Source organism: Pieris brassicae, chromosome 8 (assembly GCF_905147105.1).
Source record: "Pieris brassicae chromosome 8, ilPieBrab1.1, whole genome shotgun sequence".
Taxonomy (NCBI): domain Eukaryota; kingdom Metazoa; phylum Arthropoda; class Insecta; order Lepidoptera; family Pieridae; genus Pieris; species Pieris brassicae.
The window spans coordinates 12425074-12441346 of record NC_059672.1 but is presented as its reverse complement, the minus strand read 5'-3'; the positions used below and the strand labels follow the sequence as shown (position 1 = coordinate 12441346).

The 16273-nt window shown below is 35.1% G+C and overlaps 1 protein-coding gene across 4 annotated transcripts in view; it reads left to right on the top strand.

Moving 5' to 3' along the window:
* Positions 1 to 16273, top strand: part of LOC123713695 — a 66217-nt gene that overhangs the window by 32615 nt on the left and 17329 nt on the right. For all 4 annotated transcript variants that reach the window (XM_045667510.1, XM_045667509.1, XM_045667508.1 and 1 more), the window contains 7 exons: positions 823 to 978; positions 7228 to 7528; positions 7862 to 8029; positions 8516 to 8683; positions 10196 to 10321; positions 10622 to 10989; positions 11882 to 12139. In XM_045667510.1, the coding sequence (XP_045523466.1) occupies positions 823 to 978; positions 7228 to 7528; positions 7862 to 8029; positions 8516 to 8683; positions 10196 to 10321; positions 10622 to 10989; positions 11882 to 12139 (1545 nt within the window). The remainder of the gene's footprint in view (positions 1 to 822; positions 979 to 7227; positions 7529 to 7861; positions 8030 to 8515; positions 8684 to 10195; positions 10322 to 10621; positions 10990 to 11881; positions 12140 to 16273) is intronic.

Here is a 16273-nt window from a genome sequence, read left to right as displayed (position 1 = left end):
CCGGCGCTAATGAAGAACCCGATTTACTAAATTTTAAAAGTGAGGTTATATAAAATGACTATTTACCATGTAATATTCAGAAGATATATATAATAAGATTGTAGGTACTAAACGGTGTAGTCACCGGTTCCGTCCGTTACTGAGCATCTGTTGGCACAGCTGTGTGTCTAATGTTAACGAATACATAACATACTACACTGTGAAGTATGTGGGTCAAATGATACTTATACTTCGTCGTCAAGTGCGTTTGCGATCGATAAGGGAAGGGGGGGAGGTTATTTTGTAGGAAATAGCTTATTAAATACACAATTTCGACATTTATTATCTATCTTTATTATAACATAGTATGCCATGGACAAGATTATTGTCTCTTTTTTATCTAAAACTAAGACTACGTAGTTAAAAAAGAACCAAACCATGTTGCTAACTTAAACATTTTCGCTTTCGTATCCGAACTACAACTGTTGTAGCTGCAGTTGTTGAGCGTCCTAAATGAAGCCATTGTGATTGTCAGTTTGTCGAGTAATGGCGCTCATTGTGTCAGTAATTTCTTTAGTGAACGCCTCCATAGTCGCAATTGTTTTTTAGTTGAAGTAACTACCATGTATTAAGAAATATATTTTAAACGTGAGGAATGCTTACTATCGTTGTCATATATCTAAATCATGTTTTCTTAAATTAAAGTATTTTAAACGGATGAAGTCTACATAAAACACCAATTTCGGAAACGTAACTTTCTTTCAGATTTTGTCTTGTTAGTAATCTATGAAATTAAGTTGTTAGTTTCTTTTCTTGATAAATTATTGTCGCTTTTTTGGACAGGCCCGGGCAGAACGAGCACGGGCACGGTGCACTGGCGTACGGCGGCAAGCAGGTGGGCGTGGCGCAGGCGCGTCCCGCCGCCCCATACGCACCTAACTATGCGCCCGCGCAGCTGCGACTGCATCAGGCCTCCTACGGCTCCGCTCCGCTATACAGGTACAAAATCATTCACAAAACATCACTCAAACGTCATCCAAGACATCTTTTATTCGGTAGAAATATATTACCTGGGTGTATCACTAGGCTCTCTAGGTGTGTGTGATTCCAACGTCGCTGTCATGCTTTTCGGAGACGAGGAAGCAAATACGCACCCGGTTCTATAACTCTCACAATAGATTTTTAAAACATTCGCTTTGGAGATGGTTTTTGTCACCATACATTTAAGTAATATTAATATATCTACAACTATCACAATTGGTTTAAGTAATGTTTACCAAAGTAGCAGACTTTTGAATGATACATTAGTAGGTACCTACCTATATTTACAACTGGCCTATAAAAAAGTTGCTTTCCTAGAGTGGTGAGTGGTGACGTAATGTGTGATCTTTTGGTGCGAATCTGGCGTGAGGCCAGGTTATAAAATATAAACACTTAGTGCTGGCACTGCCGCAGCCGCCTCCCATATACATTGGCACTGTTAACTGGCACCCGGACAGGAATAACCAACATTTATCTTACCAGAGGATAGGAAATGTTAGCTAAAGCTTTCCTAAAAATTTTAAAGTTATAACCCTGAGTTGACCAGATCATCAGGATCCGCCGATCAAGCCGAACCACTACAATATCTCTCGATTTACTCGTATTGCCATACTTGTTAGTGGGTATAAAACGTTTATAGTAAAAGGATCTTAGATTAAGTTGATCGAATTTGAAAGAATATAACACTGAACACGTTTGAAAGGTTTAGAAACCTCGAGAAATATTTACAAAAGGTATTCGATGTTCGATTGTGAGAATTGTGTCACCACCCAGTGTCGAATGACAAATGTATCAAATATAGATAACCCATGTCTCAAACTCATATTTCGCTGATTCGCTTGTTTTTTTATGCTAACCTTAAAATACCAATATTATTTACACATTCCTATGCTTTATCGTGATTTCTTTCTCAACCCTATTTAATATATACCAAACTATTCTAGTTAAAGGTATACATAATACTTAGTTAAATTTCATAAAGTAAAAACAGTAGTGACTACAAATTAATCAAATACTATTATTGGCTTGTAGTAAGAAAAAACCAAAATTTAAACCAGAAATTACGTTAACCTGACACGTAGGTCACATTCAAAATTCTCCTTTTTATTTTCACCCTCACCTAAATCGCATAGGTAATATAACTTCAGACTGATCGATTAGTATTCCTTGCTCGCTGAGTTTATAGAGGGTAAGGATAAATATTGATATTTCGTTAAATACATATATTCTTCACATAAATATCTTCTAGATACAATGATATTACCTAGGTAACACTGAAAATGTTGCTAAGTTGTCAATACTTTTATTGTTTTTCGAAGTAATCTCCGTTCCTCTCTACACATCGTCGCATTCGATAGAACTACTGAGAATAGAAGTGGGCCCATTCTTTCTTAGGGGTCTCTTCTATGGCATTTTCGTACGCTTTCCGCATCTTCAGGGCTCGTAAAGCGAATACCACGAATTTTATCTTTAGTTCTTCGGAATAAATTAAAGTAGCAGGGAGTCAGGTCAAAAATATATGTCGGACGACTCATTATCTCGACACCTGCCATAGTCAAATATTCAACAGTCCGTTTTGCGGAGTGCGCTGAAGCATTGTCGTGGTGAAGGAGGATCCTGCTTCGAGGGCGCTGCTTTCGAATTTTTTCCAAGACAACAGGCAAACAGCGATTAAGATACCAGTCTGCAGTAACTGTCTTTCTATCTTCTAACACAACTGTCGCGAATGCCCTTTTCGACCAAAGAATGACGCAATCATATTTTTTGCTTGACTTCTTCCTTTCTTTACCTTAATTGGCCGCACCTCGAAAGGAAACACCCACTGAGCTGATTGTCTTTTGGTTTCGGATTCGTAGCAATATATCCTTTCTAGCTTTCATCACCTGCGACGATGTCATATTTGCTGTATTCAGCATTTGAGTCACCGCCGTTGAAATTATCTAACATTTGTTCACGCGGAGGTGTTTCTGGTAGTCAGTTAAAGTATTGGGAATTCATCTGGTACAAAGCGTCCTGACACCTAAATGTTCGTGTAATATTTTTTGAACTTGATTCATACCAATGCCTAGGCTTGCTCTCTTATCTTCCACTATCAAGCGTCGCACAGCACTGATGTTATGTTCAGTAGTCGCTGTTAAAGGACGTCCCTGACGCGGACCATTATTGAGATTGCTATAATGGCACGAGATCGGGCTTCATTAAGGAATACTAATCGCAGCCTATCATAGCTTTGTTGTTGAGTAAGTCCACAGATAATAAATCATTGACCGAAATTTTCTCGCGTTGGGTTTCTTTTTCACGTGTACAAAGAGTTTTAGATTTGCCGCCAATTCAAAAAAACAGATGAAAAATGAATGCAATATACTACATTACGTTACCAAAGAGTTCTAAAATTGAAATTCAAAAGTTTTCATTCGCAATTTTTCAAACTGGCCAGTTCTAAACATTTTCAGTGTTACCCACGCATACACGTTATGATCTTCGTGTCTTCGAACGAGATGTTATGGTTGATTTTCGCAAGTTTATTTATTTATTTTTAGCCTTAAATTATTTCTTAATACACTAATATCTAATTATCCCATGTTTTACTAAATATGTTTTACAGTTAGTTTGTATCAGAAACTCTCTCCGATAAAGGCCTCCTCTAAGCCATGCCATGCCATCTTTCTCTATCACGAGCTATTTGGACTGATTGAGGACCCACGATTTTTTTGATGTCATCATCTCATCCAGCGTAGGGTCTGCCTCTGTATCGTTTGCCTGGTAGGCCTCTCCATATAGTTACTGCTTTCATCCGCCTGTGATGCGCGCTACATCACCCGGCGACTTCCACTTCAGTTTTTTGCGTGACTTAGGGCATCAATTGCTTTCGCCTCTGATCTTATTTTTATGTGTGTTATCTTGTGTACCTTTTTTATGTTCAGCAAGGTTTACGCAAGTACTATATACAAAAAGAAATCTTCTTTAACAGAGAAATTCTGAATTTAAGTCTTTAGTATCGGTTTTATATGTATAATTAGTTTTAATTCAATATTTCGCTAAGCAATAGAGTCAAAGATAATTACTCCTACGTTAAAGGCTACATTGACCTGCATCTAGTGGTTTTAATGATGCACAAAAATCAAAACGACAGTTAAAAGCTGTTATTTCTATAGAATCCGGTGAATATTTAATGTTCCTAAGCTTTATAGAAAATATTTTATGTAAATTTGTTTCAATATTTTTGTAACGTAATGGCGTACCTACTCACGCAATATGTAAAGCTAACTAGACTATAAAGAGGATGGTTAAACAAACCATTATGTAGACTATACATATCAAATAATAAATTAAATCTCGTACCAAACATAAACAAATCATTGTTATGATTTACGTACGACACCGGTCAAATGTCAATCACATTAAGTATGTATCACTAACAAGTTTTGTATTACTTTTTTTGCTAGATGCCCCAAGTAGTAGTATATTTGTTATATTGATTCGTTTATTTGATAAAGCAAATTTTAAGTGTACATACCTGATTAAGTCTATAAATTTCGCCTAGGTACGTCAATCTATAAGTTTTGACTTGTAATATTATATAAAGAGATTCTTATTCATTCTAACGTTTCATCGGAAGCTAACAACATTTTGTTTGATTGTAACCTATTCCTAACATAAACGATAACTACATTACGTTTCTGTGTTAAAATGTATAAACCAATTAGAATGTGTTTCATTAACGCGTTAATGGTAATTAAGTCGCGAAGAAGTATATTATTTTGTTTTTGTTATTTATTTTTAGTTAGGAAGCAGAAGCAAAAACTGGATGGGAACGATTTTAAGAACAATAACCAATTAATGAACTACTATGTAAATTTTTATAACGACATCGAAGGGACTACTCATATTTGGTCGTAAAAACCGATAGTCGTAACAGTCGATTACGTTATTATTAAGTACCTCAAATACAATAGAATTCAGCCGGGTGTTTGATTTTGGTTAATATAACCCGTATGTTGTTCTAAACGATGTCGTAAATCGTTTTGACTGTATACAATATAGTAAATTAGCAGTAATGTACAAAAGCAGAACCGCATTGCGTATCTGCACCGGCAACACTCCACGTTGCCAAGCACGTGTCCGCGACGCCCGATGAATAATAATAAAAAATAAACAGGCGAGCCGCGCCGCTACAGTTATATCTCCCCCGGCCCCCTCGCGCCGCAACCTTGGCCTTCCCGGCCCCACGCCGAGCCGCCTCAACCCACTGACGACGCGATTTCTCGAAACGCATACAAGGTTGGCAGCTTTCGAAAAGTTTTTATTCGCGATACGCGATATGTATACCGAGATAACTAAGAAAACATGGCGCTTCGAGTATGGCTCAACTCTGTAAGACAAGATAAAATTACGCTTTATTGTTTTCATCGTTTATAATCGCTACACGATTCGTAAAATATTTGAAAGGCAAAATAATATATCATGTTAGGGTTGTAGTGTGTATTAGGAATTACTTTAAAACAGCTTAAATTTTCATTTGTCTTGTAAAAAATTGCTTATGCGATATTATATTAATAGCATAAAAGGCACAAAGAACTATCAATAAATGCTTATGATACTCATGTTTATTGTTAATATGTATTAACAATAATATTTCAATATATAATAAAATACTACATTGTCTACGAAATATGTTTTAAATTTTAATTAAAGGAACGATTTTTTATTATTCTTTGCATACGTGAAAAGTGCAGCAGCCCTGTGTTTCGCATGCCACTTGTAATTAAAACCCGCTATATTATGGGACAACGACCTCGATAACTTAAAACGATCATATGTCATGCGGGATCTATCTTGTGGCTGCCAGGACGGGCCGCACGCGATCACCGCTTGCCTACCGTTAAATTTTCAAGATATTGTTCAAACAAAAATTTTCCTAACAGCCAATACGGCATAAGCATAAACGATATTCCAAAACATATATTTACGCGTTTAACTTATATACTTGATATATAATGTCAAATATTTTACAGTATATAATACATTGCTTCATATGTCTGTAGAAGACAATACCTATCTGAGAAAACAAACACGAAAATGAGTCTGTCGTGGTTGTGTTTATGCACATCATGACTAAAGAAGGAATTCCTTTTATGTGTCACTGGTGTAATTGTCGTGAGTGAAATCTGCGTGACGTCATCGGGCGATAGCGATACGAGGTCATCGACCCCGTTGTTTAGTACATTCCAGTTTACTCTATAATTAGTTTACTTCATGTTTTATGTATCTAGGATGTTCATGTTTTGATATATACGCCGTTTTTATGCTTAATTTCGCTGACGTCATGTTTATTTTGATAACAATGTTTTTGTAACAAATACGTGCGTTATCTCTATAACTTATCAAACCAATATAAGAACTTTTTAATATCTAAATATGCTACAAGCGAAGTGAATCATCATTGATTTGTAGTTTTATTTTAATAATAAATGTTAACTTTGTCTTAATATTTTACAAATAATAATATGTTACTAAAATAACTCAATATTACATCGACTACACATAGGAAAGATAAATTTTCGAAATGAAATAATAAAAACACGAGATTAATCTTAACTCAGCAATGTTTGAAAGGAACAAAGGAAAATTAATGTTAATCTCTTGAAATATCGCGCACCTCCCACATTTAGATTTCAGGTATACAATATTCATATTTTTTGTAAATAACGCGCATTAGATCTCTGGTTAATGTTAAGAAAAAATTAAAATGATCTTTAAGTATGTTCTTAATGCTTTTGGAGCAGACAACAAACGTAGTTTTGTACAAATTAAGAATCGCGAATACAAGTTTCTGTACGATGAGATTTATAAATCAATTGAAAATCTAAACCCAGCTAAGATTAGGAGCTTTATTTTATTAAAACTCAAGAATACTCTTTTAGCTTTACTAAAATATAGCTACGAAAGAGGTTTAGTTATATGGCCTGGCTGTAATTCGGAAATTGGTGCTAGCGTGAAATATACAAAAAATGAATTTAGTAAGAGTTACTTGATTTTTATTAGTAGACGTGGATGTTGTATTGTTAATCGTATGCTACAATATGCCTACCTACCTACGGTAGGTTGTACGGTGGTAGTAGGAAATGTATAAATTATGAACTTGCGAAAACCACCTAACTATTGAGCTCTGTGGTTGATTCTAACCCGTGGAATTTGCGGTTACAGCTATGGGCGAGCGGCTGGGGAGTACAGGGCGGGCGCGCGAATGTCGCTGCTGGGCTCGGCCTACCTGCCACCGCCGGCACCGCCTGCCCACCATCCACCGCCCGCTGACCCTCCACCTTTCAAGAAGATCCGCCTCGCCGCAGACCACCATCCTCAACAGCTTAGAGTCGATACGAGGGAGCCCGTTATGAACTCGTATAGCACGGTGGAGGTGCTGTCGCCCAATCCGCCCTCGGAGCCAACCATCGAAGATCAGAACTTTCGCACCACCAAGGATGACTTGTTGCAGCAAATATCTAAGGTACACAGATGAATGCACTTCATAAATAAAGATGACAATTTATTAAATATTAGGTAATATTGTTATTTTAACTATAACCTTATTCTGTGTGATTTATTTTATATAATTTATTAGCTATAATTTTTAAAATTTGATTAAGATTTGAAATACGACACTTAACTAAATACGATAAAAACCTCTTTATGGCTTAAAGAGTTTTTTGTGTTAAAAAGACAAAAACTGCTGAATCAGTAATATTAGCATTAATTTATTAATTAAGTAAATGTTCTTGTTTAATTTGAATTAAAGTCATTTATGGATAGCGTTTTAAAATGATGTACGACGTGACCTCAGGTGGATAGAGAGATGGCGCTGTCGGAGACGACACTAGCGAAGCTGAAGAAGAAGCAAGAAGAGTTAGAGCAATCAGCTTCGAAACCGGCAGCAGCTGCGGAGCCCGAGGAAGCACCGCCTCGACATCGTTCCCTCGCGCAGTGCATCTATGCAGATAATAGGAAACGGGTATGTATAATATATTTTAACATAAAAATGTATTAAAAGTAGTTATATATTATAGTTAAAAATAAAAAAGAAATTCTTCTTCTTTCACTTATATGTATTAGTCTTTATCTAAATTTGAAGTAAATTGTAGTCTAAAGAGAGTTATTTTAAATATTCTGCATGAAAAAGATAATTCATAAAATATTTTTTTCCCCATGATAGATTTAAGTGCCTAGATAAGTCTGAAGTAAATATTTTCAGTTATTGTCTACTATTTCTTAGTAACTATAATATAAATCTTTAGTTTGGACTAGACTTGCATTAAATTTGGAAATGTCTGTGCTTCTTACTTTGTACGTACATAATTGTATGTTATTAAAAAACTATGTAAGTAAATCAAATTTAAGCAATTTAGCAACTTGAATTAAAAATAGCAGAAAAAGAAGGTTTATTTTTTTAAATTACTAGTGACGAATGATTATCTAACGTATAAATTGTGTATTCCAGGCGGCGGCAGGTCACGCGGCATTGGCACACCTCGGTCCGGCGGTGACGTACCCGTTGTACAATCAGCCGCAGGACACGCTCGTCTATCATGAAAACATTAGGCGACATAAAACCTTTCGGAGACGATTATCTTTGCATCTGAATAATTTGAGAGTGGAGGCTGAGAAGGTGAGCAAATATCTACAAAGGTCAAGTCTTGGTTTTACTTGTTTTTGGTTACTGGTCTATTGACTTAAAAGCTGAATCTTGATAAATTAAGAAGTATTTATTGGTACTGCTTATGCCAGCTTGCCACACCCAATGGGCCGCATAATGTTCAACTGAGTGGTTCTCCTTTTGATACTATGAATAAGTTTTCTTTCGTTTTAAGCCCTGTGAACTACAAAATAAAAATCTATTCGTGGCACCTTTATTCCCGAGATCATTGAATGTCATCTTACTAATCCCACTTCCTTACTTCGTTTTTGTATGTATCAAATGATTCTAAGTTTCCAATATGTTAATCTATTGTAGCGACACCTACAAATGATGGCTACAAATCAAGACGCGCTAACAGAGTTATTCCGGCCGCTTTATACCTACAACTTCTCAACCCTTGCCATCGGGGTCTTGGCCGTTCAGTGGTTAAACTGGTCGATGGTCCTCTCTTTATATTGGAGGAAGCGCTCGTCATCCTCTGTATCTCACTATACATCTATTATAATATTGTTCTTTGTTTACGCGAGTCCGAAGTGTAAGAGCAGTGTTGGCCTAGTGGCTTCAGCGTGCGACTGTCATCCATGAGGTCGTAGGTTTGCTTCCCGGCTGTGCACCAATGGACTTTCTCTCTATGTGCGCATTTAACATTCGCTCGAACGGCGAAGGAAAACATCGTGAGGAAACCGGCTTGCCTTAGACCCAAAAATCGACGGCGTGCGTGAGGCACAAAAGGCTGATCACCTATTTGCGTATAAGATTGACAAATGTTCATGAAACAGATACAGAAATCTTTTTAGGTCCGGCTAAAAAGGTTGTAGCGCCATTGATTTATTAATATTTTTTTAGGTTTAAATACAGCTGTCATTTGCTGACCATGGCTGGGAAAGCATTAGAACCGTAGACGTAGTTATATCCGTGTTTATATCGAAGTTTTGTTAAAACAACCATCCATACTTTCTCCTACTTTACTCGGAACCAGATCTCTTAGTGTTTAACGTGAGAAACTAAGACTGGAAAAATATATGGAGTAGTGTTGCCTTAGTGGCTTAAGCGAGCGAGGCAACGCTCGTTCAAATCCCGGCTAATGTATTTCTATTTGCGCATTTGACACTTGCTCGTACGGTTAAGGCAAATATATAGTAAATAAATAATAATTTTTATTTATATATTTATTTATTCTACTATTTTTATTCGTCAAAATAACCCACACCGATTATCCTACATAAAAAAAAACATTTGAAAAATATATTTATATACCTAAATTCTTATAACTAACAATATAGCAAGCAACTCTTGTGAATTCAGCCAGTGTACAAACAAATAGGTCTACCTCAATAGAAATTTTGTTAATTATGTAATTTATTATCATTGTATATGTAATTTATTTGACCCAAAGAGCGACGAACAAAGCCCTCTAGACTATTATTCGTAATAACAATAGGTGCAAATATATATGTTTGTTTATAAAAACATTGTTTACAGAGAGAAGACGCCTTAGCGGAAGTGTATAGCCGCCGCGCAGCAGATTGGATGCGACGAGTAGAACGCATTGAACAAGGACAGAAGAGAAAAGTAAAAGATGCAAGGAATAGGGAGTTCTTTGAAAAGGTAATTTTTTCAGTAAAAATTGGTAAACGCGCCACTCTCATGAAGTACTGTAATTATTTTTCTATTGGATAGTTCATTATCAAGCAAGGCTATATATATATATGTTTTTATTAACTTACCACCAAAGAATGTCCGTAGAAAAATAGTATTGTAGAGTGAGTGGCAGTTACCATAGCAATGTTCTACATACCAATGAATATATATAAAAAATAACATAATAAACACATAAAAATAAAACATTAAACAGCAATTTTCATTGCTAACTTATTTACCTAATTATATTTTGGTGGTCTATTGAAGGTGTTCCCGGAGCTACGAAAACAGAGGGAAGAGCGCGAGCGGTTGTTAAGACTGGGCGCCAGAGTCAAGTCTGAGGCGGAATTAGAAGAAATCGCGGACGGGCTACACGAGCAGGAACACGAAGACAAGAAAATGCGATCCTTAACCGTAGTACCGCCGTTATTACGAGATCCAAGCCTACCCCGGTTACCCCTTGATGTAAACCAACGTAAAATTGATATGGAGACTGAACATAAGGAGCTGCAACTGCGAAATGTATGGTCCCCAGTCGAAAAGGACCTCTTCAGAGATAAATTTCTACAGCACCCTAAGAACTTTGGCCAGATCTCTTCCTTCCTGCCCCGCAAGACCGTTCGGGATTGCGTTAGGTATGTCTTCTGTCTGTATATATAAAAATATGTTTAGCATATTTTAATATATATGTCTATATAAATGTTGAATTTAAGAACAACATCCGGTATGTTGTTCTAAATTGTGTCTTGTATTGAACAAAATCAAAGGTCCCGGAGGAATTCCATGTATTAGGTACTTAATATCAATGTCATTGGCTGTTACGGCTATCGGTTTTTGCGACCAAATATGAGTAGTCCTTTCGATTTCGTTATAACAGATTCTGACTGTACTTCAAAATGTAAGGATTTAATTGTCTTTTATAATTCTCTACTTTGTTATCACGGGAATATAACTCTGTTCTTTGATTTATATTTATATAAATCAAAGCTATTAATATAGTACGAAACACGTGTATTGGTCACATTGTGTCTGTGTATTGCCACGTGCCGTTTTCATAATAAATAGAAGATAAATATAACTTTCATGTTGGGTGCTACATCATATGATTGTTGTAATACCAGTACGTTCTTAGTATTAATAATAATAAAATGTGAATTCTACTGAAAACATAATTTAGTTTTGATTTGATGATTAAATGAATACTACATACTTCTTCATACTAATATATGAAGGAAAATTTACAACTATATATAAATTTTCAATTATATTTTATATAGTTTTTTACACATATAACAAAATATATAAAGATAATGTAATATGTAGTTTGTAATAATAACAAAGTTTAAGGAATCAAAACAATATGTACTTAATTCTCAGATCTTATTTGTTTCATTACTACTTGTCGTATATTTCATTATTTTATCAAACTATTTGTTTAAGAGATAAGCTGAAACAACACTACAGTTTTTAAAGTGTTGTTTTAAAACATCCAAATACTTATGAAACCATAAACAATGTTTTTGGCAGATTCTACTACCTATCCAAGAAGGCAGAGAATTACAAACAGTTACTCCGTAAGCCACGTCCAAGAAGACACGCGAGGCCTCGGCCGCCACCCGAGCCAGAACTCGTACATGCTTCCAGTGGGGTTACAACGCGCCTTCAAAGATCTCAGGGGACTAGGGTAGCTGATAAGGACACCGCCAGTATGGAAGAAGCAGTTGTGGCCGATATCAATGGCATACCTATGCCTCCCCACGCACCTCCCTCTGCGCATCCCTCCAGGTACAGCAGAATTTCTAGTTGTTCTATTTTTTTATCCTTCGGTCAGTTTATTTGCGATTTTATTCTAGATCATTTTATTTATTTATGGTTCTAAGAATGGAACTAAAAATGGAACGGAATCTGTGGGTAAATTTATTTCAATAAGACCAAGAATATGCATATATTGAATGTCATACAATTATTTTGCTTGCTTATATTCTCCATAGAATGTTTACAGTATTGTATTAAAAGATAACTGATATATTAGTAGGCTATAATTTTAGTCTTAGCTAGTGGTTAAGTGTTTGATTCTCATCACTGATATTTTTAATAGGTTACTAATACTTGTTCGTATTGCGAAGTCTCTTTTGATACACATTCTAAATATGTAAATGTATTATCAATTTACAGTTATTCCACATTATTACAGATATGGCATGGTACAGATAAAATAAACATTAGTCCTTCCCCCTTGTTATCTCAGTCATGCACGTGGCCAATTGTTATTGTGAATAAAACTTGGATTTCTAACTTCATTTTCACTTTTGAAAAACGCGGTAAAAACCTTCTCTAGTTTCACACGGTAGTTCAAAATTTATTTCGTAGAGGTCGTTGATACTCGCTTTATTTAAATAATCCAAAGTAACCCCTAGATGGCGCTGTTTTAGTTGACTTTTACTTTTAACCGCTATTTCACTAAGCGACATCTAACGCCTTGTGACCATTGCAATTCAAAGTCCTTGCGAAATAGGGACAATTACAATCTAGGTTTATCGTATATTGCAATCGGTATCTAGCGCCCTCTCAATTAAAATAACAATATGGACATAAGAAAATACATAAACAGTATTTTTTATAGAGTAATATAGTTAATCGGCTTATCAAAGAATGTTTATTTTGTCAACAAACCTTTAATAATATTTATTATTATTACTAAGTCGACAAACACAATAGTGTACACATATTTAATATACTTTAAACTTATTATCGATTCTACACGATCTTTAACTGATTGTCTTGAACTTGGCAGTATATATGTCGCAGTAAAGTAGTTAAATCAGAGTGTTAATTGAATCTCTAGACAATTAATTAAAAATCTATGTCCAATCAAGTCGCTAAAGTTCCGTCAGACAAGTGAGTGAACGAAACGTTTAACGAGTTTCCTAAACGTTCCTAGGCAACAAGACTAACCTAACCTAACTTAACCATTTACAATAAAGCAAAACACGGAATTTCTAAGCTCTCAGCTCTTCACGATCACACCGAAATAACAATAACTAATGAAATAATCATGGCGGAGGCTTGTTGCATTGTTTGCATTGTTAATCAACACGCTGGCTTTCGGTCAGAGAGATAGTTAAACGTTTTCGACGCTGCTTTATTTAAATCAAAATGCTAGCGACTTGATTGAATATCGATTATATTTAATTAACTGTCTAGAGATTCAATTAACTCTCTGATTTAACTACTTTACTGCGACATATATATCATGTACCAGTCGCTTTTACAATTAATCAGACATTTTGCGATAAAAAAATTTTTTCTATATTTACCTAAGAAATCTCAGCTCTTAAAACCAATAATTGCATCAATTGTAATAATGACAGAGATTGAGAGCTCAAACAAAAAGCGGTCAAAATAAATAACATCAATAAACATACAATTCAATCAGTTGTTCAAACAACTAGTATTGTACTGCACTCCTGCATCCGCAATACCGTAGGATTTACGAATTCATTGAATTCCATAAAATCATTTTCTTGCTTACCTTTTCTGTACAATGTTCACAATATAGTTATTTCAAATTCAGCATATATATGGTGTATACATACCATATGGTTTGGTGTTAATAAATATTAAAATACTGAATTTTATGTGACGGTGGAACACAATTTCCATCAACCGAAGTGTCGGTATTCATTACAATACTATAAGATAATACATAAGAGCAAAATTAACTACTTGAATTAATAAGGAAGTTTTCTGGTTAATATAACAATCAAATATACAGTATTTAATATTTTCTCAAATAGAAAATAAAAGTAATATAAAACAAATTTAATAAGTTTGGTCCTGTGGCAGTGTACCCTTAACGATGGCAGCATTTCCATGCTGTGTTGCGATACTTATTCGTTGAGCGAGATAAGCACCAACATTGAATTATTTTAATAAAACATCAATTCAAATAAGGCATGACAATTGATTTAAAATCTTACGAGTGTTACGTACAAATTGCGACAGAAGAAACATGTTATTGACGCACGTGACAAGTGTCGAAGTACACATGTTTAAAAGTTGACTTAATGTTTATTAAAGTAGGAAAATATAAAAAACATGATTCAAGGCTTGGAACTGTTGAAGGCCCCAAAAAATCGGTAAAGTTACACAAAAATGTCTCTAGCTCATTCCCTATTGAGTGTTTAAAGGTTTTCACGCACACATGTCATTGTACTGTTATTGATTTGTAAAATATTAATTTATTCCGAAAATGTTTAGTGTCTTCTAATATGTGTGTTCTCTAAGGAAACACTTTTTAAACGGATTGAAACTATGTATTATTATTATAAACTTATAATTATTTACATAATTTTAAATTTAAAAATTTCCGACATTTCGCGTGCTTTACAGCGTGCGTGGTCAACGACGGAAAAAAATAAAATAAAATTTTGTAATTAATTATAAGTTTATAATAATAATACATAGCTTCAATCCGTTTAAGAAGTGTTTTCTTAATGTGTAAAAGCTATGTTAACAAAAGACAATACTATGTGTGCTCTCCGTGTACCTATTCTTTATATTTAAAAATAAGAAATGAATTTTCTAAATCTTCGTCAAATTTGACATAAGCCAAAATTCCGTCATAAGAGAAATGTAATTTGAATAAAAGGTGAACAGCGATGTTAACACACGCCGAGTGGTCGGTGTTTGCCCACAGCCACTCGCTACGAGTTCAGGATCCCTCATTTCATTAATCGTTTAAAATTCATATTTTTCTTCCAATCCACTTTGCTGGCCTTTTTTCTTATTCAATTTACCATCTGCAAGTTTCATTCCGTTTTTAATATCGCTAATTTAATTAAATATGTATCGCTTTGAATGAAATTGATTTAAATATCAATAGGTCCATTGCTTTATAATCAAGAGTGAAACATCTAAAACATAGTAATATAATAATACTATTAGTCTAAAAAGATGTTTTGTATTGTGTAGTTTAATAAATAAATAAAAAAGTGACGTTACGACTTTTGGTCTTCTGTGACGGACACATGCCGTCGACTATGCCGTCCTTCAGATATGCTGGTTTCCTCATGATGTTTTATTTTAACTTCTATGCAGAAGTGTGTGTGTGTGTGTTCTAACCTCAGTGTGTGCACAGCTGAGGTTAGAACGCACCACCTTAGTTGGCAGGGTTGGTATAGCCACGCGATTAGCCATTAGAAAATATTCCTAGGTATACTTGGTTACAGCAGCTCCTTGCTTCATCATCAAGTGATGATTTTTTTGATCGTATTGATGGGACGGATGTCCCACGGGAAGATGGGGTATTATGACCGCGCGATATTCGTGCGTATGTTGACAATCACTCCAGCTATTATTTGTTGAAATGTCCCCGGAGACTGAGCGGGGGCGACCACGGGTTGTGCAACGCTTTTGTCGATTGTCGATTGTTTCTGACGTTTAACGAACTATGACTTAAATGTGTATGTATTTAGATACAATCTTTTTGATTAATTTTAATTTTATTATCATATAAAATATGGTAAAGACCACTTGTGAGTAGAGAGATATTATTTTCACCCGTATCATCGTCTTGGTTGGCTCGTCACTAGTGGGCCCGTAGTACGCGGTTTGTTTAGATTTTTACGCAAACACGCGGCAACCCATCTTTCTAATTGCCTTAATTAAAGCGCTCGCCGATAGGGGAGGAGGGGGCCGCTAGCATAAACGAAAAAACTTACTTTTTGCAATCCTGCTTCGCTATTGATATTTCATATAGGTCTGTTTTATTTTCTTTCATTTTAATATATAAAATGACTCTTTTATTATTTAGAAAATCGACTGTATTAATTGGGGTTCTAGATTATTTACAAATAAAACAAAACAATTAAAACCATTAAAGTTTTTTGTAAATTGCATATATATTTTGCGGTTAAT